This window comes from Eleutherodactylus coqui, chromosome 13 (genome assembly GCF_035609145.1).
Source record: "Eleutherodactylus coqui strain aEleCoq1 chromosome 13, aEleCoq1.hap1, whole genome shotgun sequence".
Classification (NCBI taxonomy): Eukaryota; Metazoa; Chordata; class Amphibia; order Anura; family Eleutherodactylidae; genus Eleutherodactylus; species Eleutherodactylus coqui.
Window position 1 is genome coordinate 90,993,041 of NC_089849.1, and position 26,016 is coordinate 91,019,056.

General features: G+C 43.1%; 1 protein-coding gene across 4 annotated transcripts in view; it reads left to right on the top strand.

Moving 5' to 3' along the window:
* The window catches only part of NTN1 (netrin 1), an 87,629-nt gene that overhangs the window by 40,945 nt on the left and 20,668 nt on the right, over positions 1-26,016 (top strand). For all 4 annotated transcript variants that reach the window (XM_066586184.1, XM_066586182.1, XM_066586183.1 and 1 more), the window contains exons 3-5: positions 3,362-3,550; positions 11,056-11,205; positions 16,284-16,337. In XM_066586184.1, coding sequence (XP_066442281.1) covers positions 3,362-3,550; positions 11,056-11,205; positions 16,284-16,337 — 393 coding nt within the window. The remainder of the gene's footprint in view (positions 1-3,361; positions 3,551-11,055; positions 11,206-16,283; positions 16,338-26,016) is intronic.

The following is a 26,016-nucleotide window of genomic DNA, read 5'->3' on the forward strand; positions in this document are numbered from 1 at the left end:
GGAGAAGTGGAGGTCACCTAGGCGTCAGCATCACTCCTGAAGTTCGCATTCCAAAGGCTCCAGCTATATAAAGGTCTGAATCCTGCAAAAGACTTTTCCATAAAAAGAATGCGTCCAACTCCCCCCCCCCATCTCCTCTGACACCTTGTAGAACATCTATTGTGTAGGATTCCTTCTCCTAACACCCTCTTGGGGTCTCCAGACAAGTCCTCACTCAACGGCTCCTCAACACAGTGCAGCGACTCCCACCCTCTTATCATCCCTTGTGTTTTCGTCAGCTCATCCCCATGGTTGTCAGAAGGCTATCATCAAGACTAGATTGTTGTGACATTGGATCCCCGTCTGACAGACGACATTTCTTTCACTTGACATTCACAAGCAGCGACCTCACTAAATATTTGTAGGACTTTAGGCATCAAAGCAGAACTTTACAAACTTTTTTCTCAATGACCCTTTCCTCATCAGTCACCAACATGACTACACCATTGGTTGTAAACAATGGCTTGACATTTCTCACTCATCCATACGGGTGGCTGTTCAGAAATGGTGTCATTAATCATAAAAGAGCATTTGTCCCCAATTGTTTTCTGGAAGGACGCATGGCACATGACTTTTCTTCTGCTTTAGCCACACTTGAAAGCAATTGCTAACATAATGCAGGACAGGTGATGACTCCTGACCACTAGACGACAACATGGAGGTCTGGGCAGTTTGGAGCAAACACTCTCGTAGCCCAGGAAGAACTTCTGAACTCAAAATAGTTATGATTACATTGGGCTGCAGTTTGGTCAGCCAGTGGGCTTCCTTGAGTACAGTCTGAGGACAGGTACTGAGAATCTCGTAGGTTGCTACATGTGCATGCAGTAGAAGACATGATGAGCAGACAAAGAATTCCAGGTTCTTCAGTAGCCTGCTGAACGCAATGAATTCTACATGTTGCAATACTGACAATGGACGAGTTGCATAGTTGTGCAAGTTTTTTTTACCTCACTGGCCATTCAAACTCTGCGCCATAGCGCCAGAGTTTGAAAAAAATAGTGGGAGTATGGGTCCTGCCATATCTTTCCGGCACATAGTATTAATGGGTGAGAATCCAGATAGTGAAAACAAAACCACTGAAATCCATTGAAATCAGTGATTTTGTTTTGTCCCGTTATGCGGCCGTGGTTATCATGGATGGAGTGTCCGTGTCCTGTGCGATGCAAGTCACACCTTAGACTAATGGGCGCAACATGAGCTTGTTAGCAACCTAGGGCTGCCTTCACACGGACGTCACAATCGCGCGGGATTTGTGCGTTGTGAGACGGACAGCTATGAACCCCATTCTTTTGAATAGGGTCATACATATCAGCGATGTTTTCCTGCATGGCACCGCAATGCGGGAAACAAATCGCGGCATGTGCTATCTGGTTGCGTGCTCTCGCATCACACCACCCATTGCTTCCAATGGGGCCGGCGCCTAGGTGCATGTGATGCGATGCAAGGTCTTCCATGGGAGAAACACCGCAAACCTCTGACGCAGCTATCAGCTGCGCCGGAGGATCCCTGCATCCCTAGAGTGATGTGAGGCTGTTGACATGTTGGGGAGCGCGATATGGGGGCGGGATTCACGGCCCGTGTGAAGGTAGCCTCAGGTCTTGAAGCTTTAGTCCTTCGTTTTGGATTTGTAGTGGCCTTGGTTCACCCTTTCATGACCACAGGTCATTGATGCCCTGCGTCCAGGTGGCATTCTGCAGCTCCAGTATTCCCACGTTCAAAAAACCATAACTTATCTATTTTTTGAGTGACATACCTTGTTTTTTACGGGATGAGTTCCATTTTTCAATGGTATATTTAACTTGCAGTATAATATATTGGAAGAATTTGTAAAAAATTATAAGTGGAGCAAAATGGAAAAAAAAACACTATTGTACAGATTTTAGGTGTAGAGTGAGGTGTTTGTGCTGCGTTCATGGTGCAGTAAAAATGAGAAGCCGTCTGTATTCTGTGGGTCAGTATGGGGAACGCGATACCAAGAAAAGGTACCTTTAAAAAATATTTAAAATTGTTTTCTGTCGCCATCTTTGGATCCCCATAATTAAAAAAAAATTTTTAGGCCTGTGTGAGGGCTCATTTTTTTGTGGGGGACTTGTAGTTTGTATTTGTACCATTTTGGGGGTCATATGACTTTTTGATAGCTCTTCATACAATTTTTCTTTAAAACAAGAGTTACCAAAAAAAGCACAATTCTGCCATTGGGTATTTTTTTCTGACGGACTTAGGCCTCATAGCGGCTTTGCGTATGCAATGTCACCCATATGCCGTGTATTGTGTATGGACAGTGTTGCATACGCTACCCATAGACAAGAAAAGGGCTGTTACTGCGTGATACGCTATGCAATAGAACATGCTGCAAACTTTTTCATGCGCGTATCTATACGCAGTGTTTACACGGTAAGGTGAAAGGATCAATACAAATCCATGTACTGTCATTGACTCCATTCACTGTATAGTACGCAGCCGTGCATCGCGTGCGTAATACATGGTGAAATCATGGCGGTGCGACTGAGCCCTTAATCACGCAAGTTTAACAATGTGATATTTCAATAAATTGGACCATTACGGATACTATGATACCAATTTCTAGATCTTTTTGAATTTTTGGGGTGCAACAACTAGGAAAAGTTTAACCTTAACTTTTAATGTTTTTTTATTTTTATAACAGTTTGAAAAAATCTTTATTTTACTTCTTTTTCCATTTTTTTTTTTTTTTTAAATCGTCCCCATAGGGATCTTGAACCTGCGATCATCTGATCGCTTATACAATATAATGCAATACTATGGTATTGAATTATACCATATTTTAACATCCTACCTATTAAAGGCATGCCACAGACATATTTGTAATAGGCAAACCATTATGGCAGCCCAGGGTCTCCAGGCTGCCATGTCACCTGGACAGCACCCCCATGATCTTATCGCAGGGGGTCCCATTTAGGACATTTAAATCCTGATTAGGATATTTTAATGTCACTGTCAGAACGAATAGTGGCATTTAAAGGGTTAACAGTGCGATCAGCGTTATTTCTGATCGCGGCTGTTGACGGTGAGTGTTGGCTCATACCTGCCATATATGGCGCGGGTTTACCTCCCAAGCCTGCTCCATGCGTAGGCTGTGGATGGCTCCTGCACAGGGTATATGCAGTGAGGACGTACATAGTCGTATGTGTGATGTGAAGGGGTTGATATTATGTATTCAGTCCCCCGGCTACATAAGTGAGGGTCTATCGTTCTATCCTTACAGTCTAACAGTGCTCCATGTTCTGCTTGTCTTTGGTGGTATAACACGTATAACATGCTTCTCCCTGCCATTTTTTCCCAGCCTGCAACTGTAACCTGCATGCCCGCCGCTGCCGTTTCAACATGGAGCTCTTCAAGCTGTCAGGTCGCCGAAGCGGAGGGGTCTGCTTGAACTGCCGGCATAACACAGCTGGCCGTCACTGCCACTACTGCAAGGAGGGCTACTACCGGGACATGACCAAGCCTATCACCCACAGAAAGGCTTGTAAAGGTGAGGGAAGCCAAGCTCCGACATTAGGGACATGACACTGTATGGAAAAATGGCCTAAGTGTAAGAAGCTATTTTGTGATGACATCACACTGAGGATGACATCACGGTGTGTTTTTATGCATGTCTGTACTTGTATGGTGGCAAAGCTTTACGAAAATCCTGTCCGTAAAATGGCTCTATTACTGCATATGAATGACATTGACCTAATTACACAGAACTAGAGGGGTACTGCATCAATACAGGAGCTACCAGTGGAAAATGCCCTCTTGTAGCGGTTGGACGGATGCGGCTGATGTTTCCTCCTTTTCTAGAGCTCCACACAGGAAGATGTTTGCCTGGCAGAGAAGATGTGTGAAAATCACTTCTGCTGGCATAAAGTGTGCTGTCTGAACTTGGAAAGTACTACCAATCTGGGAAACACGGGAGCTGTGCCCTACCCGAGGGGGGTGGCTTGCCACTTTACCGTGCAGCCCAAAGTAAAAGAGGAGTCTTGTTTCTAAGCAGCTTCTTAGAGCCACATCTCCCCTAGGCTGCACCCCATAAGGTCAATCATGATCCACATTTGGTGGGGCATCGTCCTCCTCCGAGGAGGTTAGATTGTCCTGTATGTAAATTGGTTATTACATGCTTGTATAATTATTCAGAATATATGAAGCTTGCACATAAAATGTGAAAGGTTCACGGAGCAAAATCATCATTAATTAGAAACCTTCGGGTTTATATTATTGGCTCCGACTCTCTATTACATATACAGTATATATATACATATATATATATATATATATATATATATCATTTTTTTTGCGGGGGCTTTATGTTCTTAGACCGGGGAATTCTTCCGGATTTTCCAGGTTTGAGGTTCGCATTGGGTGAAGAGTTAAATCAATTCATCCATTGTGTTCTATAGACCAACTCACCTCCAGCCTCAGTGCTTCCTGGCATCTAATACCCCAGCTGACTCCCAGCATATCCTGGGACTTGTAGTTCCCCTGAAGGTTCTCCTGACACTTCGATGGGAGTTTTCAGGATCTGGTCAGTCTGCTTTACTTATCTGCTCTTTATTTTAACCCTTTCTTCTCTGGCAGCTATACAGAATGATCATCACCTGCTGGCAGCCAAAATGTTAAATTCCAGTGACTTAGAAAGAGGTTAATATTTTGTGCATGGGGCGGCCCCCCACCTCTGGAGCCGGCACAGGTGTGCATACCAGGGGACAGTGGGACGCATTGAACAGGTTAAGCAGACCTGGAGAAAAGTAAAGGGGGGAGGGTGTAGATTTTGGTACAAAGACTGCATGCTTTGACGAATGGTCCCAGACATATTTTTTGGGCAGACTGGAGGGAGAGAGCCTTTATAACAAGAGGGAGGGTGGGAGGGAACAGGCAGGTTAAGCCACTTGCAAACACATCAGAGAGTGAAGGAGGGGACACCTGGGTATGTGGATGCAGGTGTTGTCCGCCTGAGGTGAGGCCGTTCCCACAAGTGGAAGAGAAGACTCTTTAAAGTCACGTCAGCCCATTGGCAGACAGCTGCACCATGCCTATGTACACCGCAGTTTCTGCACTCACTAGTGCAAAACACTCATTATGACTACTACCCATAGGATGGCAGTGCCAGTTACAAATGTCACTTATAGGATGGCACTGCCAATCCACCATTACCAGCATCACTTATAAGATGGCATTGCCAATCCACCATTACCAGCATCACTTATAAGATGGCACCTCCAATCCACCATTACCAGCATCACTTATAAGATGGCATTGCCAATCTACCATTACCAGCATCACTTATAAGATGGCATTGCCAATCTACCATTACCAGCATCACTTATAAGATGGCACCTCCAATCCACCATTACCAGCATCACTTATAAGATGGCACCTCCAATCCACCATTACCAGCATCACTTATAAGATGGCACCTCCAATCCACCATTACCAGCATCACTTATAAGATGGCACTGCCAATCCACCATTATCAGCATTATTTATAAGATGGCACTGCCAATCCACCATTACCAACATCACTTATAAAATGGCACTGCCAAACCACCATTACCAGTATCACTTATAAGATGGCACTGCCAATCCACCATTACTAGCATCGCTTATGGGAAGGCACTGCTAATCTACTAGTACCGGCATTACTTATATGATGACTCTGATAATCAATCATTACGAGCATCACCCATAAGATGGCACTGCCATTCCACTGTTACCAGCATTATTTATAGGATGGCACTGCCAATCCACCATTAGCATTATCACTTATAAGATGGCACTGCCAATCTACCATTACCAACATCACTTATAGGATGGCACTAACAATCCACTATTACCAGCTTTATAAGATGGCACTGCCAATCCACCATTACCAGCATCACGTATAGGATTGCACTACCAATCCACTATTACGAACATTACTTATAAGATGGCACTGCCAATCCAGCATTGCCAGCATCACTTATAGGATGGTACTACCAATCCACTGTTACCAGCATCATTTATATCATTGCATTGCTAATCCACCATTGCCAGCATAATTTATAAAATGGCACTGCCAATCCACCATTACTAGCATCGCATATGAGAAGGCACTGCCAATCCACCATTACCAGCATCACTTATAGGATTGCACTGCCAATCCACCATTACCAGCATCACTTATAAGATGGCACTGCCAATCCACCATTACTAGCATCATTTATAGGATTGCACTGCCAATCCACCATTACCAGCATCGCTTATAAGATGGCACTGCCAATCCACCATTATCAGCATTATTTATAAGATGGCACTGCCAATCCACCATTACCAGCATCGCTTATAAGATGGCACTGCCAATCCACCATTACCAGCATCACTTATAGGATGGCACTGCCAATCCACCATTACCAACATCACTCATGGGAAGACAGTTTAATTAGAAGTGTTACTAATAGAAAGGCAGCACTAATTCTTCTTCTTAGTCACATGGTCTTATGCATGTGTCATGGCTTCTTCATGGCTAGGGTGGTGTAACGTTCATCACCTTGATGCCTCCACTTATGGCTGTATTTGCGTGTATATTTGTGCACTCACAATTTGCGCATGGAATACGCAAAGAATAGAGCCTATTGATTTCTATGGGTTCATTCACATGGACATATTTCTTCTGCGCATTTCGGTCATAAAACAAAAACGCATAATGCTCTATTGTCCTGCACATTTGCGCACACAAAGGCCCTATAGAAGTCAATGGGGATGCACAAATGAGCGCACAATACGCTAGAAGATGCGTAAAACACTGCAGAATTGTGCAGGAAAAAGAACACATCTGGAACTTATTAGACTAATTAGCCATTTCAATCAGTGCGTATTTTAAGCCATGCAAATGAACCTTAAAATACGCCGATGCACACGCAAAAAAACATTGTTCGTCCCGCTAATATGCGGCTCTGAGGCACGTGCAAATACACATACGCTCACGTGAAGGAGCCTTAGTAACGTGAAGACGGGTTTATTCCTATTCCTTCCCTGGATAAATCTCAAGCACATTATGTTTCAGGCTTCGGCACAATACTGAAATGAGATGCATCATATAAACCCCATGCACACCAAGCCCCTCGATCAGTGGGGACCCCGATAGTAATAATGTACCCAGACACCCCCTATTAATATCGGAGAGCCTTGTGATTCCCCGGCCCCGGGGGACATGCGACGGATCTAGATTTCATCTGCTCTCTCTTTGTCCCATCTCAAAAGAAAGGTTTTGATAGTGTTAATCCACCTGGACAAAAGAAATCCTCCAAAGGGTTAACTAGTTAACCCCTCGTTGTCTGGATGTTACAACAGCACAAAAATGTAATACTCGATTCCCTCAAGAATGACTGGAATTTAAATGCAATTCAGAAACTAATCCAGATTTCACACGGATGTCCGCGTCCCACGTGACATGTATGAGGAGATGGAGCACACGTTGCAGTAAACAAGTTACAGTCTTTACTAGGCAGCCGAATCAGCAGTACCGTCACTTTAACCTGCTGCACAGTTTTGGAACATTGTAACACAGTTTCAAATACTTTGACAATACTGACTACTTAGCAACAATGTATCGGCTTATCCGCCCTTGCGGAATTAAGTCTTAGTCCCCCTTGTACAGTCTATCACAGGCTCTACTACTCACAGTCTTTACAGAAATGAAGCAGGTCTGGGGTGACTCTGTGGACATTGAACACATTTCTTAACTCCGTTTCTGGAGTAAGGCTCTCTCTGACTTTGCAATTCTGCAGGTCATCAACCAGAACTTCCGTAGATGAACAGTCCAGACTGACCGGATAGATTGCTTCCAATCAGGAGACTCCAGGGATTCTCTTGCCGTTGACACATTCAAGCTGCAGCCAACCTCTCGGTAGGCTTTCAATGTCCCTCTAGTGGCTTACAACTCGGCCACACCAAACCTTCCATCGACCAATACAAACTCTACCACCACAGCAACACAACAAGAAGTTGCATGCCACACCCAGACCTATTACATGAAACAGGTACCACCCTACGAGCAAGATGTGTCTTGCCATTCATCCATCAGATGGACATGCTCTGCCTAGCAAGGTGTCCTGGGGATGTACAACTTCAACTGGCCACCATGTCTGGACGTGGTGATGACAAATTCGATAAATGAGTTCAAGAGAGGTCTGGACGTCTTTCTTGAGGGATACAACATTATATGTTAGAATCTTAACTAATAACTTCAGAAGGGTCGGTGATCTGGGGATTATTCTGATTGCCAGATAGGAGTCAGGAAGGAATTGTTTCCCCCTCTACCATTAGGTGGTTTTGCCTTCCTCTGTATCAACATTAGGAGGTTAATAGGCTGAACTGCATGGACATACGTCTTTTTTCGGCCTTACATACTATGATACAATGCCCATATGGGCCATGGCATGGGTCATTACAAAAATCCATATTGCATGCATAAAATACATTAGCAATATAGAATAGCCCCAGGAATATGCAATAATCATTAATTCCTGTAACAAACTTCATATTTATTGTATGCCTGGAGCCATTCCTTTGTCATGTTCGCCCCAATCCAGACATAAAAGGGGTTCCTGTGGGTGGGATATCACATATGGTAGTGCTGTGGGTGGGATATCACATATGGTGGCGGCCTATGCAAACAACGTATTCTTCTTCTTATCAACCCCACATATTCTGCTACCTATTCTTATTGCAGAGATTCACAAATTCACTACCCTGTCTAGCTTTAAAATTTACAACCCAAACTCTGAAGCCCTCATTATTTCTCTATCTCACTCTCTTGTTACCAAACTAGCGGGTTCCTTCTCTTTTCAATGGGCTACAGACCACATAAAAGAGCTAGTTATTCACCCCGCAGCATATGTTGCTGATACCCTCAAGGCTAATTATTCAAGTTTAATTCGTAACATCAAGAACGACTTAGACACCTGGACGAAAGGGAACGTCTCCTGGTTTGGAGGAGCTCTTTCTTTAAAATGACTGTCATACCCCGGATCTTATAAATATATTGTTTTCCAAGCTCTGCCTGTTTGTATCCCCAGGTTATGTTTCAAGACTTTATTCTTGATGCCCTCTAAATTCATTTGGGTGGGCAAGTCAACTAGAGTTGCGCAGTTGAATCTCATTCAACCAAAACTTGAGGGTGGCCTTCCTCTTCTGCACTTTGTCGTATATGTGCAGGTCTCCTATTTGGAGCATATGGTTGACTGGCACAGACACAAGGAACTCAAACAATGGGTCTCCATCAAACAGGCTATCCTCTCTTTTCCACTGACAGCCCTTCCTTTGCTTCATCCCTCTGAATCTTCATGCCCATCTCACAATAGGTCCCACGCTGAGGGTCACTAGCAGAACTATTCTTAGGCCATATATCTCTCCATCTCCTATCTGGACAATCCTGCTTTCCCGGCGGATTGAGTAGGGGGTCCGTTTCGCACATGGCTACTAAAACCACAATAATTGTGCCTTGCCCTTTATCCGGGAGGAATCTTGTCTAACATTACAAGATGTGTCAGCTGTGGACCCTTGCTCTCTCCGGCTGTTGCAGACGCTCCAACTGCACCATTTTTTGACATTATTGCCTCCTCCCTCGGGTTTGGACCACACTGCTCTTCTCTCAGACTCTCTTCGAGCAACTGTGTTGTGCAGAGGGTCCAGTCCAGTGTCTTATCACACATTTACGATCTGTTAACTTCTCAACTGGACTCAGCTGGTTACACCTATGTGCTACGGTTGGAGAGGGACTTGGGTTTCTCCTTTACCCCAGAACAGAAAACCAACATTTTTACCCATACACATAAATCCTCCATCGCTAGCAGAATCCAGGAGACAGGTATCAAAATAGTATCCTGACAGTACAAGGTGCCCTCCCGGATTTACCTGTTCAGACCAGACATACCGCCACTTTCTTGGAAGTGGTGGGGGAGCTCAGGGCACTTTATTACATATATTCTGGGAATGCCCAGTGCTAGCAGAATGCTGGGATTTGGTTTGGCGTATAACATCCACAATCATAAATTACAATCTGCGAAATCTCCTGCACTGTTCCTGCTATATCTCAGTGACATCCCACTATCTACTTACAAACGTTCAATGCGGTTTGTGCTTTAATTCCCAAGTTGTGCAGACAAACTTTCCCCCCCCCCCCAACAGCCTTGATATGTTTTGTACAGTAAAAAGTTTTGTAATATACTTTGAACATATACTGAGTGAATGGGCCTCAACCGATCCTCAACATTTGAAGCTTGTTCCAGGATATCAGAGCTCTCTGTAGTAGTAAGACCCGCAGCCCTGTGAACAGGAACAGTTTTCCATCATTCTCGCCCGTGTGGATGCACCCTGCCGTATGAAAAGCTGTGAAGAACACTGATGCCATACAGTGGCATTGGTCAGCCATAGGCTCCCATGTTAAAAAAGCTAAAAACTGTAATGCATGTTGCATTGATTTCCTTATTCTCCTGCTGGAGGTTTTAACGTTTTGGGGTGTGTTCACTGATAGTGGAGATTCCTCCCCGTGTGAACGTACCCTTAAACTAACATCTTATCAGTGTTTATTGGCTGAAGTCTACATATGGTAAGATTCATTTAGAATGCATCAGTCAGCCATATTTGCCCATTTTGTGGGCACCAGTTATGACTATGTAGCCTATTAATTCATTACCGAGACAGGCGGCAACCTTAAGCTGGCGCCATCTCAGCTGGGTTTAGTACATTGTATATTGTGTCAGACCGCCTTCTCGTGTTGGGTGTCGAATGCAATTTAATATATTCAGATTCTTATGTCCTACTGGCCTGTATATGCTTCAGTAGAAGGCTTGCATGATAGATATACCTAATGCTGTTACCCTGCTCCCAACCTGCCTCCCCTCCCCTGCGAATCTTAAGTGTCGCTATGTGATGTGGTTTTAGTTTTTTGCTTTCTGACCTTGTTCTGTTTTCCAACCTGCTGTTTTCCAACCCCTTCTCCTCTGTTCCACCCCGCAGCCTGCGACTGCCATCCGGTTGGTGCGGCCGGCAAAACCTGTAATCAGACCACAGGGCAATGTCCTTGCAAAGATGGTGTGACTGGTATAACGTGCAATCGATGTGCCAAGGGTTACCAACAAAGCCGCTCTCCCATTGCCCCCTGCATAAGTATGTGTTGTCACTGTTACATGTTGTGTATTCCTGGGTACAATGGCATCCTATAACCTATTAACCAGGTGTATGCTGGAAGTCTCAACTGGTTGTGTTACACTTCATTGAGTTACATCTACATACTGTATAATGGAAGCAGATACAAGGATTGTGCCTGGAAATATCCTTCTCTATGGCATTATCAACCAACGGGTTTAGCGGCTCAGTAGACCGTATCACGGTCTACAGTCCAGCAGACAGTATCACACGTGTCAGGCCTAGATACACTAGCTCAGCAGACAGCATCACATATGATATAGATACAGCATGATACACTTGGATACACTGAATCCTTCTTGCACATGATAGGACTAGATACACCAAGAGAACGATCCTTGATTCTTGGCCCAACGCGCCGCCTCCAGGTTGGCACGTCAAGTTGGATAGATGGTTCTGCTCCTTCGACAACTAAATACTACTAACCATAAGCAAGGAGGCGAGAGCTGTAACCTTCTACTGCCCATATGCTTATTCTGGTCCCTTGTATAGGAAAAGTCACTGTTGCAACGGCTGCAGAACATGGCATGAAACTTTGTTACTCTTTAGAAAGTTTTAAAGGGGGATTCCAAGAACTTAATGTTTTTTCACGAGTTCACCCATCCACTGGATAGGTAAAGACTAATAGATTGGTGGGGGTCCAACTGCTGCGCCCCCCACTGATCCCAAGAACGGGGGTCCAGTTGGTTTCCAAGAGAACAGAGCTTATGTTGTACTGCCGTTCCATTCATTTCAATGAGAGTGCCAGAGATGACCGAGCTTCAAGTGTTTAGCAATCTCTGGTGCGCTCATTGAAATGAATGGAGTGGAGTGCAGGCACAATGCTTTGGAGACCAACCAAACTCTCTTTTTTAGGATCTGTGGTGGTCCCAGGGGTCGGACCCCCACCAATCTATTAGTTTTCACCTATCCAGTCGATGAGTGAGAAGTTAGAAAAACATGGAGCCTTTTAGAATACCCCTTAAAAAATCGTATCATGAAAAGTTCTGCTCTGTTTTCAAGATCTCCACAGAAATGTTCATATTCACTGCCAGCAAGCAGGGATTTTGAAATCTACGTGGAATTAAAACAAGCTTGGAAATACAGAAGATGAGAAACAGAATTGCAAAACCTTTCATTATGCACTGATTATGCCTCATCAATATTAAAGGGGAAGTGTCATCAGAATATCATCCATTGTTTACAAATGTATCCAAGTTCTTAATGTCGCTATATATGTATTTAAAAACCTAAAAGCTTTCAGTTGTCACTCTGGCCACTAAGTCAAGTAGGCTGATATTTCATGTTCTGTATGGCAACAATACACAGAAGATGGCTCCTTGACTTCTCTAGGAGAGTGTTCTAGGCATGCTCTGTGATCTGTGCAGGGAGGGGAGGAGGTGAGCTGTGACCATCACCTGTTGAGATATATGGACAGAATCGTGTCAGACTATACTTAGGCTTAGTGGCCAAAGTGAAAGCTGGATATTAAGATTTGTTTTTGTAAACATATATGGTGACATTGAAAACGTTAAAATAGACAGTAATAGGAAAAAAAAAATTGTGATTTAACCCCTTAAGGACCAGGGTGTTTCGGTACTAAGGGAGCAGATACTTTTTAGGTCTTAATGCCTTTCTTTTTTCTTCAGGTATGAAAATTATTTTTTCCCGTGACATATAGGGCTATTTTTTAAATATATTTTTTAACTAAAATTTTTTTTTCTTTTTTTTATGGTTAAGAGCTAAAAAAAAAAGATGTTTTTAAATGTATAGTTGCTAATTTTTAAAACTATTATATTTATGCCAAAATAAAGTACAAGAATGGGTTCCATTTAGATATATAATGTGCATAGATTACAGGGCGCATATGAGGACAGTTTAGGTTGGCGGCAGTGGTGGGTGTTTTTATATATATATATATATATATTTATTTTATTCTGTAATTTTTATTTTTTCCTATTTTTGTAACATTATGTCCTCAAGGATGTCTTATAAGACCTCTGCGGGTCATTCACATTGTCTTCTTTTTTCTATTTCATACTTTTCCACTGTAGCTGGAGCATCCATAGGAGTCCCAGTTCCAGGGGAAAACATCCCCCTGTAGTGACAGTAGTCACTAACACAGCTGATCATGGTCTGCTAATACCCTGCAGCTCTGACATGCCAGGGGGCACCCGGTGGTCATGTGATCACCGGATCGAAGTGTAAGCGCCACTTCCACTTTCTCTATTCACTACATAGAGCTCATTGAGCGCTATGTAGCCCACAAAAGAGAAGGCAGAAGAAGGTAAAAAACCTTTTCTGACTTCTCCTCCGGGTCTTCAGCTGTCACTGACATTTCAGGATCTAATCAGCTCCTGGCAGATTGCAGGATCTTTAATCCCGCACTGTATTTTTACTATGGCGAAGGATTAACGCCCTGGACCAAGTGCTGTATATTCACACTGCTTGGTCCTCATGGGGGTAAACAATAGGTTACTTTGAGATGATACATCCCCTTTAATCTTTGATCAGAATTGGGCTCTGACGGATTTCACAGTGAATGTGATCCTGCACCTGATTATGTAGTGAAATACATGTAGACTGCAGAAAAAATGGTTTAGAATTTGTAATAAAAAAAACACTTACAAAAATTGAAGGGTTCGGGAAAAGAATGATCACAGCCCATTCCAGAGCCGTGCAAAGAAACATGGTTGCTGGAAGGACGATCAAGGTCAATAAATCAGAGGAAAGATTAAAAAAAACACATTATTCTATAGCTTTCAGCCATGTCTCCAGCTTTAGAGATCCTCCCGGCATGTATGACGGGGTTCACTATTCCCTTCCACTTCAGGCTTGATGAGTTGTGAAACTTTCACATGAAAATTATCAATTTTCCGTAAAAATGAACTTCTATCATTTTCTCCCCGAACCCTTTATTTATGTATAGCCCCAAATACATTATAATGGTCTAACGGTTTCCATGGTCTTTAACCCCTTCGCTCCCCATGACGTAAGGGTACGGGTACTTCCCGCAAAATGACGTACCCTTACGTCATAGGGATAGTGCGAGATCATAGCAGATCTCGCGCTATCCCGCAGCGGGAGCCGGCTGTCACTAGTAGCCGGCCTCCCGCTGCAACAGTGGGGGGCATTGGAGATGCGCCCACCCGCTGTTAACCCCTTACCTGCCGCAATCTGAGTAGATCACGGCAGAGAAAGGGTTCACAGGGGAAGCGCGCTCCCTCTGTGACTTTAGCCGGCTCTCGCAATAACATCGCGAGAGCCCGGCTGGTTGCTATGGCAACAGGACGCCAGATACCGGCGTCCTGTATTGCCATTGCCTATGATCGCTGTAATAAGCGATAAGGCATGGCAGGAGAAAAGTCCTGCTATGCCTTATCGCAGCAATCATTAGTGCTGCAGTGTAAGTCCCTCAGAGGGACACAGATGGTGTAAAAAGAAGAGAAAAATAAGGATCAAAAAATAAAAATGTAAAAACAAAAGTTAAAAATCCCTTTTTTTAATGCTTTTTCTCATATTAGCATAAAACAAATCCCACATATTTGGTATTGACGCGTCCGTAACGACACGTACAATAAATTGAACACGCTTTTTATCCTGCACGGCAAAAAGCATTAAGGCTAGGATCACACAGGGCGGATTTGTTGCGGTCTTGCTGCGGTTTTTCCGTTGCGGTTTTGACGCAGAAGAACTGCTTCTGCGGCAAAACCGCTTCAAAGGTTAATTTGGGCTTGCATATTTTGCTGCGGATTTTCGTGCGGAAAAATCCTCAAGGTTTTTTCCGCAGCGCTTTTTTACTTTTGCCGCGTATTTGTTGCGTATTTGGTGCGGTTTTGGCTGCGTCCATAGAGGTCTATGGACAAAAAAGCGCTGCAGAAAAGACCAAAGAATGGACATGCTGCATCTTTGAAAACCGCGACACAGTTGCATTTCCGCACTGCGGCTGTGTGGGAAAAAATCCTTCCTGTGAGAACAGCTTTTTGGCAAATCTCATTTGTGCTGCATTGCACAGCAAACGCAGCGGTTTTGCCACAGTGCGGATATGCAACGGAAATCCGCGGCAAATCTGCCCTGTGTGACCCTAGCCTTAGAAAACACTAAAAAACTGAGGCAAAATGCTAATTTTTAGCATTTTGCCTCCCAAAAAATGCAATAAAAGTGATCATAAAAAATGTACGTACCGAAAATGGTACCAATAAAAACTACAGCTCGTCTCGCAAAAAATAAGCCCTCAGAGAGCTCAGTCCATGGAAAAATAAAAAAGTTACAGGACTTTGAATGCAGCGATTTAGAAAAAAATAATAATTTCCAAAAAAAGGGTTTTTATTGTGGAAAAGTGGAAAAACCTAAAAAAAAATATAAGAATTTTGGTATCGTTGTAACCGTACCGACCGGCAGAAAAAAATGTAGTGTATCATTTATGCTGCATAATTAACGCCTTAAAAAAAAAAAATCTATGGCAGAATTGATGCGTTTTCTCTCCCTGCGATCATAAAAAAAATAATAAAAGTTTTACAATGTAGTCAATGTACCCAAAAATGGTACCAATAAAAACTACAGTTCGCCACACAAAAAACAAGCCCTTATACGGCTGAAAAAATACCAAAAATCGTTTGGTCCTCAACGCCAAAATACGCCGTGTCATTAAGGGGTTAAAGACTTCATCAGACTCTGAATTAAAACAAACTGAAGGCTATAAGGATTTTTTTGAATTTCATTCCGTAACCAAAATGATAGAAACCCCCAAATTGTATTTTCTTTCCTTTGACCCTGATGTAGATTTCTCTCCCTGTCCCTCCTACGTCCTGTTTTAGAACCACGCTGTAATTTCCGTGTCCTGACGTTTTAATGTACCTCTGCTTCCATTAATGTTGCCCGCAAGTAGCTGCAGAGACCGCCCTGCCTCGCTTCCGTAGACATGCACGTATTCCTAGGGAAGACTAACAGCAGATTCTGACATTTACACAAACAGTTACATTTCCCTCGTGCCACTAGCAGATTTTAATAACCGTATCTCTCTTTTTCCCTCTCCCAAACACCTACTCTTGCTCCCGTAGAGATACCGGTGGCTCCTCCCACTACGGCAGCCAGCAGCACAGAAGAACCCGCTGGTAAGTTCTGCATTTTACAGGCTGGACAATCAAAAATATGTTTTGGATGTAAGAAGATTGAATATGATGTATGTTGGGTGGTCAACTGTTCATTTGTAATGGAATATTGTGTATAGTTTTGGGCTCCGGTACTCAAGGAGGACATATCAAATCTCTCCCATCATCTATGATACCCAGGACTGTAACAAGGGGGCGCTCTAATAACTATATATAAATATATCAGGGGTCAGTACAGAGATCTCTCCCATCATCTATTTATAGCCAGGACTGTAACAAGGGGGCGCTCTAATAACTATGTATAAATATATCAGGGGTCAATACAGAGATCTCTCCCATCATCTATTATACCCAGGACTGTAACAAGGGGGCGCTCTAATAACTATGTATAAATATATCAGGGGTTAGTATAGAGATCTCTCCCATCATCTATTTATAGCCAGGACTGTAACAAGGGGGCGCTCTAATAACTATGTATAGATATATCAGGCGATAATACAGAGATCTCTCCCATCATCTATTATACCCAGGACTGTAACAAGGGGGTGTGCTCTAATACCCATGTATGGATAGATCAGGGGATAATACAGAGATCTCTCCCACCATCTATTATACCCAGAACTGTAACAAGGGGCGCTCTAATAACTATGTATAGATATATCAGGGGACAGTACAGAGATCTCTCCCATCATCTATTATACCCAGAACTGTAACAAGGGGGCGCTCTAATAACTATGTATAGATATATCAGGGGACAGTACAGAGATCTCTCCCATCATCTATTATACCCAGGGCTGTAACAAGGGGGCGCTCTAATAACTATGTATAAATATATCAGGGGTTAGTATAGAGATCTCTCCCATCACCTATTTATACCCAGGACTGTAACAAGGGGCACTCTAATAACTATGTATAGATATATCAGGGGTTAGTATAGAGATCTCTCCCATCACCTATTTATACCCAGAACTGTAACAAGGGGCACTCTAATAACTATGTTTAGATATATCAGGGGACAATACAGAGATCTCTCCCATCATCTATTATACCCAGGACTGTAACAAGGGGGTGCTGTAATAACCATGTATAAATATATATGATGACAATACAGAGATCTCTCACATCAACTATTTATACCCAGGACTGTGAGTGTAACAAGGTTTCTACACCAACATAGAAGGGGATTCTTAACTGTAAGAGCAGTGAGACTATGGGACCCTCTGTTTGAGAAGGGGGTGATGGGTAATTCGATAAAAGAGTTCAAGAGGGGCCTGAATGTCTCCCTTGAGTGATACAATATTACATGTTTTATCACTGATTACTTCAGAGGGGTCGGTGATCCGGGGATTATTTTGATTGCCAGATTGGAGTCAGAAAGGAATTTTTTTCCTTGAATGGGGAAAATTTGGCTTCTACATCATTGTTTTTTTTGCCTTCCTCTGGCTCAGCGTTGGGGGTAATGGGCTGAACTGGATGGACATGTCTTTTTTCGGCTTTGCATACTGTGCTACTAAGCTACCATATTGGATTCTGCTCCTGCAATAGACCCTTTTTGCCTTTGGTGTTTATCATCCTGACATGAAGAACTAAACCAGGTGATAAGATTTTCCCGTCACGCTTATATTCCGACATATTTTTCGAAATAACAAAGTCAGCCAATTCTTTAATTGCAGTGAAATTATTTTCATGTGCAGAATAGAGGAAAGCATGGATTTTTGAATCGATTTCAGGCAAATATTTTGTTAATCGCATAAACTCAATTACAGAAGAATTTGTACGTAAACACGACTTGTGGTGAAGATTGGGGTTGCTAGGCCTCAAGCCTGTCATCCTGCTGAACAATCCATGTGGTAAACACGGTTCACTGACTTTTCTCTTCGGTCATGCCCCGGAGTTGTTATTATACACTAAAAAGGGAAAGAACTTTAATTTCCTTTTCGTTATTTCCTACATTATAATTTACATAGCACCAATGTATTCCACAGAGCTGGACACAAAGTGTATAGTAGAGTTTACCAACATAGAAGGGGGTTCTTTACTGTAAGAGCAGTGAGACTATGGAACTCTCTACCACGTGGTGATAGAGAACTCGATAAGAGTTCCATAGGAGCCTGGACGCCTTCCTTGAGTGTAATAATATTATAAGTTATAGTTACTAGATACATAGAGATGAGTTTCCAGGTTTTTCAGATTTTTTCCTTAAGATTTGAAAAAATTGCTAGTACCTCCTGGGGATTTATTGCCTTCCTCTGGATCAACATTGCATGAGAACAACCTGAACTGGATGGACATATATCTTTTTCTGCCTTATATACAATGTTGCCATATTACTAGTTGCTGTACCCGGAGTTCTCCCTCACATATACCCAACCATGAAAGGAACTCCAGGCAATTGCTCAAAATTTCCATGCAAATTTTAGTAAATTTAAAATCTTAAAGGGTATTTTCAGGCAGTTGTTATCTATCCTTAGAATAGGTCCTCAATAGATGATCAGCTAGGGTCTGCTGCTCGGGACCCTAACCAATCAGTTGTTCGGGTCCCCACTGTTAGTACCACAACACACACGGTACAGAGTGAAAGCAGATTAATCCAACGGATTAACCCTGTGAAGTGCCCGATGCCTGAAATTGCAGGTGTACCTCCCATTCACTTTAATGAAAGCTGCACCTGCAATTACCAGCGAATGCAGCTACACAGGTGTTGGAGCTGTTTGCTTCCACGCTGTACCTTGTGTTTTTGCCTGTGACAGCATGCACCAGAACAGTTGATCATTGGGGGTCCCAAGCTGCGGATACCAGCCAATCAGCTATTCAAGCCTAAAGTATGCAATAAAATTGAATTTTGAACACTGTAATACATCTGGAGAACATTATTAAAAGTGAAAACATACCTGAAAGTTATATACACTCATTGGCAAAAACAATTGAGCCCCTAGAAGTTGTCGTTTTGCTGCAAAACTCGTCATGCAGTTACATCTCAGGCAGATATACAAATGATGAGAGTTGTGGCGATTAGATGAACAGTCTTGCCACCTGAGGCCCTAAAAGTGGTTCCACTCTTGGCCTGTTAAAAGGCTCACAGAGGCGACTTGTGTGTAGTGACCTCTTCTTCCGCTTGTTGACCACTAGACGACACTATGACGCAAGCCAAGATATTTCACCCTGTTACCAGAGTCTGAGAGGGGCGCATTATTGGGATGGTCGTATGGACCAATTGCACACCACCTGGGCCTATCTGACCAGACTGTCAGGAGATGTTGGGACCAGTGGATGTGTGAGGGCATACAAGGCAACCGGGCTCAGGATGCCCCCTACAGACCACCAGCAAAGAGGATCATCTGATTGTCCAACAAGCACTAGCAACTCCAACTGTTTCATTCTCCACCATGTAGAAAAAAATGGCAGCATCATTACAGGCCACTGTGTCTGACAGAACCATTTCCAAAAAGGATGTGAAAAGAACTGGTATGGAGGCGCAAACCTCTAAGCTACTAGAAGATGTAGATCAAAGTCCAATGTGTGATGGTGAAAGCACTTCTTTTTTATTATTTTTTCAGAAATTAAAAACCAGCAATGGAATACGCGTTTCGGGGAAGAACCCCTTCGTCAGTTCGGCTGGATAGGACAACAGGATGCCTAGGGGTGACACGATCCCAAAGGTATATAGGATGTGTCGGAGGTCCTGTGTGCAGGAGGACAGGGGAGAAAAAAGTGCTTCCCCGAAACGCGTATTCCATCTTCTAGTAGCTTAGAGTGTTGCGCCTCCATACCAGTTCTTTTCACATCCTTTTTGCTACACTTACGCCCACACTGGTGGAGCGTCATCTGGTTGGCAGCACCTCCACCATTCAAAATACTCAATCATTGAAAACTCTGTGTACTCCATAAATATTCCACCACCCTCACTGGGTCTTGCTCCACCCTCCTTTTTCATTTCTTTTACTCACAAGAACCATTTCCAGGCACTTGGCTAAAGGACATTTGGCCTCATGGCACCCATTATGTGTATTGCCTTTCAGCGATGTTCCTTCCATGGTGGCTTCAAAGAGGCATTTTCCAGCAGGATAATGCTCGGCCGCACACACAAGGGGGTCACAGGAAGCCCCCACAACATTGTCACACTTCCCCTGCCCCGCTGCCAGACTTATCACCAATAGAACATGTATGGGACCATCTAGGATGCTAACTTTGACAGCCTACAAGTTTGCACAATCTAAAGCCTCAGTTACAGCAAATGTGCAGCGATATGTCAAGGATACCATACAGAACCTGTATGCCTGCCCATATCACATCTTGTATCCAAGCTAGAGGTGGTCCAACAGGGTACTAGAGCCTCCATACCCACCTGCATCACATCTTGTATCCAAGCTAGAGGCAGCAAAACAGGATACTAGAGCCTCAATGTCCCCCTGTATCACATCTTGCATCCAAGCTAGAGGTGGAACAACAGGGTACTAGAGCCTTCATGACCAACTGTATCACATCTTGTGTCCAAGCTAGAGGCAGTACAACAGGGTACTAGAACCTCCATAACCGCCTGTATCACATACTAGATCCACGCTAGAGGCAGTCCAACAGGGTACTAGACCATCCATGTCCCTTGGCATCACATCTTGTATCCAAACTAGAGGTGGCCCAGCATGGTACTAGAGTCTCTATGCCCATCCATATCACATCTTGTATCCAAGCTAGAGGCAGTACAGCAGAGTACTAGAGCCTCCATGCCCGCCAGTATCACATCTTGTATCCAAGCTAGAGGCAGTACAACAGAGTACTAGAGCCATCATGCCTGCCCGTATCACATCTTGTATCCAAGCTAGAGGCAGTACAACAGGGTACTAGAGCCTCCATGCCCGCCCGTACCACATCTTGTATCCAAGCTAGAGGCAGTACAACAGAGTACTAGAGCCATCATGCCCGCCCGTATCACATCTTGTATCCAAGCTAGAGGCAGTACAGCAGGGTACTAGAGCCTCCATGCCCGCCCATATCACATCTTGTATCCAAGCTAGAGGCAGTACAACAGGGTACTAGAGCCTCCATTCCCGCCCGTATCCCATCTTGTATCCAAGCTAGAGGTGGTACAACAGGGTACTAGAGCCTCCATGCCCGCCCGTATCATATCTTGCATCCAAGTTAGAGGTGGTACAACAGCGTACTAGAGCCTCCATGCCCGCCCGTATCACATCTTGTATCCAAGTTAGAGGTGGTACAACAGCGTACTAGAGCCTCCATGCCTGCCTGTATCAGATCTTGTATCCAAGCTATAAGCAGTACAACAGGGTACTAGAGCCTCCCTACAAGCGGTCAGTACTCCACAAAAAATGATCCTTTTGCTCTGATATTGTAATCACTTATATTAATGTTACAATCACACAGAGAAAGTTTCATCCCATCCAACAACTCCTCCTAGGGGAGGGATTGTTGTTTTTTTTTGGTTTTTTTTACACTAAGTGTTTTAAAAGAAAATGTATTTATCTTTACCTCATCATCAGGAACATTGCTCCATTGTGGCAAATTGTCATTGTAATCATAGTATCCCATTGACACAAATTACTTTAGAGCCTGCAAATCATTGTATTTGTTCACATGTAATAAGAGAAGAGAACAACATCTTTGGAATTACGTTTTGTGAGCCTTGACCAAGTCCAAGGTCCGCTGTATGTATGGTGATGCTGCACGGTACGGGGTGCTACAGACATCATTCTCCATTCCCTTGTTTGTTTAATACAAAAGGACACTGGCACAATGTACAATGGATGTAGAAATGCATCGTGACTTTCCCAGCAATCGTGTCTTCTTGGCACGGCTCTGGAATGGACTGTGATCATTTTATATTTCATTTATCAGCTTTCACTAACACATTCTACAACATTAACCTACAAAATGTCAGGTTCTAGTGAAAAACAGCAAAAAAGTGGACTTTGATTGTTCTTGCTTTGAGCCCTTCAAATAGTCTTTGAAAGTTATAAGCCAGATCCAGTTTATCAAGGTATTGACAAAGACCTGATCCGCTCCCATGTCCCATCATATTATTATTTTCAGACAAAAGACAACATAAGGTGGTCAAAATATTCGTATGACCTCTTCCCTCTGCCCGCATGTTCTCACTCCTGGAGGAAAGGCCATAACCACCTTCTGTAGGACTCTGCTGAGGAGCTTTCTGTAATCGAAGGCTTGAGATGATGAATTTAACCAAAATGTTCACAAAGAACACTACTGGCTTTATGATACCCAGTCCTCCTTAGCTCCTCAGAAGTACTATAGGTAACATCTGAAAAAACAGACCTTAGATATGAGTACAGCAAGACTTTGGCAGAAGACACACCATACTAGCATAAAAAAATACCGGGATCAGGTAGGTAGACCTGGAGAATAGCATTATTACAGTGCCCTTATTTTTTTTTGGGGGGGGGGGGAGTTATCATCATGACCAAATCCAATGTCAAGTACTTTAACTGAAGATACACTGGCTCAGCTGACTGTGTCATATATAGTAGGCTTAGATATACCGAACCATCGGACTCCATCACACATGATAGAGGTAAATTTGTAAGCCATCTAAAGATCCAACAGATCAACACTAAATGGACATCAGTAAATGTGGAAATGAGTTGACCTGATAGCTCTTATATCACTACCCTCTATAAAGGAGAAAGGTGGCAACATACAACCAGTCTAATAACATGGTGGGCAACACTTCTCCGATGGAACGGTTTTCATGTTAATCCATTACACATCTCAGAGGATTCATAAGACAATCTGGAGCTCAGCAATGACTGATGTTGCATGACGATGTTGATGCGGACTTAGGCATTTTTTGATCAGGCCATGTGCCAAACTATCTAAAGGTAACACCATAAGTCGGCTCCCGGCGTACTGTCACTGAATGAGCAGTGAAGATCAATGGGTATGGAGACCGGCTATGCTGCATGAGCTTCATCCACTAGAAGGGCAGCAGGCTCTGCTAGACCTAAAGCCAGCAAGTTGATAATGTGAAGCTCAGGCTGTTCTCCTCATGACTTCTCAAGGCTTTCCTTTGTATAATGCGTACATAACTGTTTGATTTGCCTCTTCCCCAGAAAGTTGTGGGCTTCTCAGTTTTTGATGGAGCCAGATAACGTCCCATCCGTACCACAGGCTGCCTCCTCATCCAGAGTAGAGTGCAGTGTTGGGTTCGCAAAGAGCTGTTTTCTTGGCAAAGCTTATAGGATTCCATTGAGTATTAGTAATTCTCTCTCCTCTTGCATTTCATTACATTCAATTACTTGCTCGGTGCAGGGCCGGAGCTCTGTGTAAGTGCCTGAGAATGTGTTTAGAATAAAACCCAGTGTGTTCTCGCTCACAGCCCTGCTACTCTACGGCCCGATGTCCCCCTGCGGTCACCTGTAGTTATGTGTTAGCGCAGTGACTCTGGTACTTGTATTATTGTGCAACTTTGGTGCAATTCAAGTCTCGCAACTTTTTTTTCTCACTTTTTGTGACTAAATGCGACTTATTCCTGTGAAACACAACCCTCCATATTAAAAGAAAACCCACACAGCAAATACGATTGAGAGTAAATCCAAGAATGGGATGCAACAAATTTCTAAGATACATTAAAAATATTTTGCCCTTGGGCCGGTCTACATGTACGGTTTTTGCATGCATAATACACAGTATCAGTCTTCCATAGACTTTCAGCTATGCTCACACAATACTTGTGTGATCGCGGCATGGTCTATCTTGGCTCGTATCATGTGCTCATACATGCCAAGATAGTGTATTGGGGTTGGCGGCAAGCAGCAAGTACGTATATTATTGCATACTTGCTGTGAGTTTACGCATGAGAGATACGCACGGCACGCCGGCAAACACGGTCATATGTGCCCGGCTTTACTGATCAGAAACAGACAAGAACAAATACAGGAAATCGAACCACATGCCAAAACAGGTCGAACATTGATTCCTGCAAAAAATATACATGGTTCCTGAGGGGGTAGTACTGAGAATCAACTCAGCAGAGTGCTAAGCGCTCGCTCACGACCTGAAGGTTGCGAGTTCAATCCTCGCGTGGTTCAGGTAGCCGCCTCATGGTCGACTCAACCTTCCGTCCAAAGTTGGTAAAATGAGTACCCAGCTTGGTGGGGGGTAATAAATAAATTATCTGAAAGCTCTGCGGAATAAGTTGGTGCTATACAGATAACAAGATTGATTTAAAATATAGTATATACATGTATACAATAGGATATTATTGGATACCCCTTCTTGTATCTGTTGCATCTTGCAACTGTTCACCTTTATTGATCCTCACGGTTCTCTCTTAAACAGAAGGCAAAACACTGACTCGTGACACGATGGATTTTGCATCTAAATTGTATAAATAATGCTATTAATTCTATACATTCACTAGGGCCATACACATTCCTATGCAAAAGGAGAGAAAGAATTCTATGATTCTTCTTAGTAAAAGCCAACCCTGAATGGCACAAATCAACAATGGGCCATTCCTAACAATGAGACAGTCCAGAGGTCTCACGGGGGTTAAGGTTTATGTAAAAGAAACAACCGGGGGTGGAAGACAACACTGTCCTTCTAATAGAAGCTTTGTTCATGGTCTTCTTTAAAAAGAATAATGATTTACTTCTTCGAATGGTGGCTTTTCTCATTGGTTTCTCCTTCAAGCCATTGTTGAGGACACACACACACATATATATATATATATATATATATATATATATAAAATCAAAGAGTTAGCAGGAAAAACATTTTTTCTTTAGTGGTCCAGTATCCTGTAATTCTTCATTTACTTTTGGTGTCAGAAGGACATCAATGGACCAAAAACATAAGGTGATACCTGGTTTTACCTTGGAAGATTGGTAAACCATTGGATTTGGGATCATTCTCTAATATTTGCTATAGGTGATGGAGTCAGGGTGACCATACAGTTCATGCTCCTCAAGAAGGTCTTCTCTTCTCTTAGAGATCTTTAGGCTTTTCCAATTCGTGTTCAATAATTCTGCCATTGTCTCTGACAATCTTCTTGCTGCTGGTCCACTTTTCAATCTAAAGGCCCTTTTACACGCAACTATTATCACTCAAAATTCAATGAAAAGCCATCTTTTGAGCTTGTAAATGTGCACTTTTCATCCATCTCTGAGTTTAACTCCGCTTAAAATCCATCGTCCCTGATAAGAGTTCTCTGGAGGCAGTGCTGATAACATTCTTTCAGCTACTGACCAGCTGGAGAACAGTAGCAATATATTTAGAGAACAGACCACCCGCTGTTCTCTACATACATGCAAATTAAGCTAGTTAGCTACTAATGGGCTGATTAACCCATTGGTATCTAATGCAAAGTGATCGCTCAAAACGGATTATCTGTGTGTGTAAATGGAGCTTTAAACCCCATTTAAAGAACTCTTCCCAGCATAATTGTCTTTCACACTGCGCTGGGATGTCTAGCAAAAGATAAAGCTTTGATATTATCACTTGTTCTTCAAGTGGCAAGTGAAGCTTGATTTTGACAGTGATACTTGGTTTGCGAGTCCTTCATCTCAGAAGTTTTAACCAATGCCTAAGTTCAGAGGAGTCAATATTTTTTAAGTTCTGCTTCTGACTTATTCATCTCCAGTACAAAAACATCAGTATGAAAAACATTTTTCAAGTGTCTAATGATTCTCTACCAAGAGTATTTTGTTGT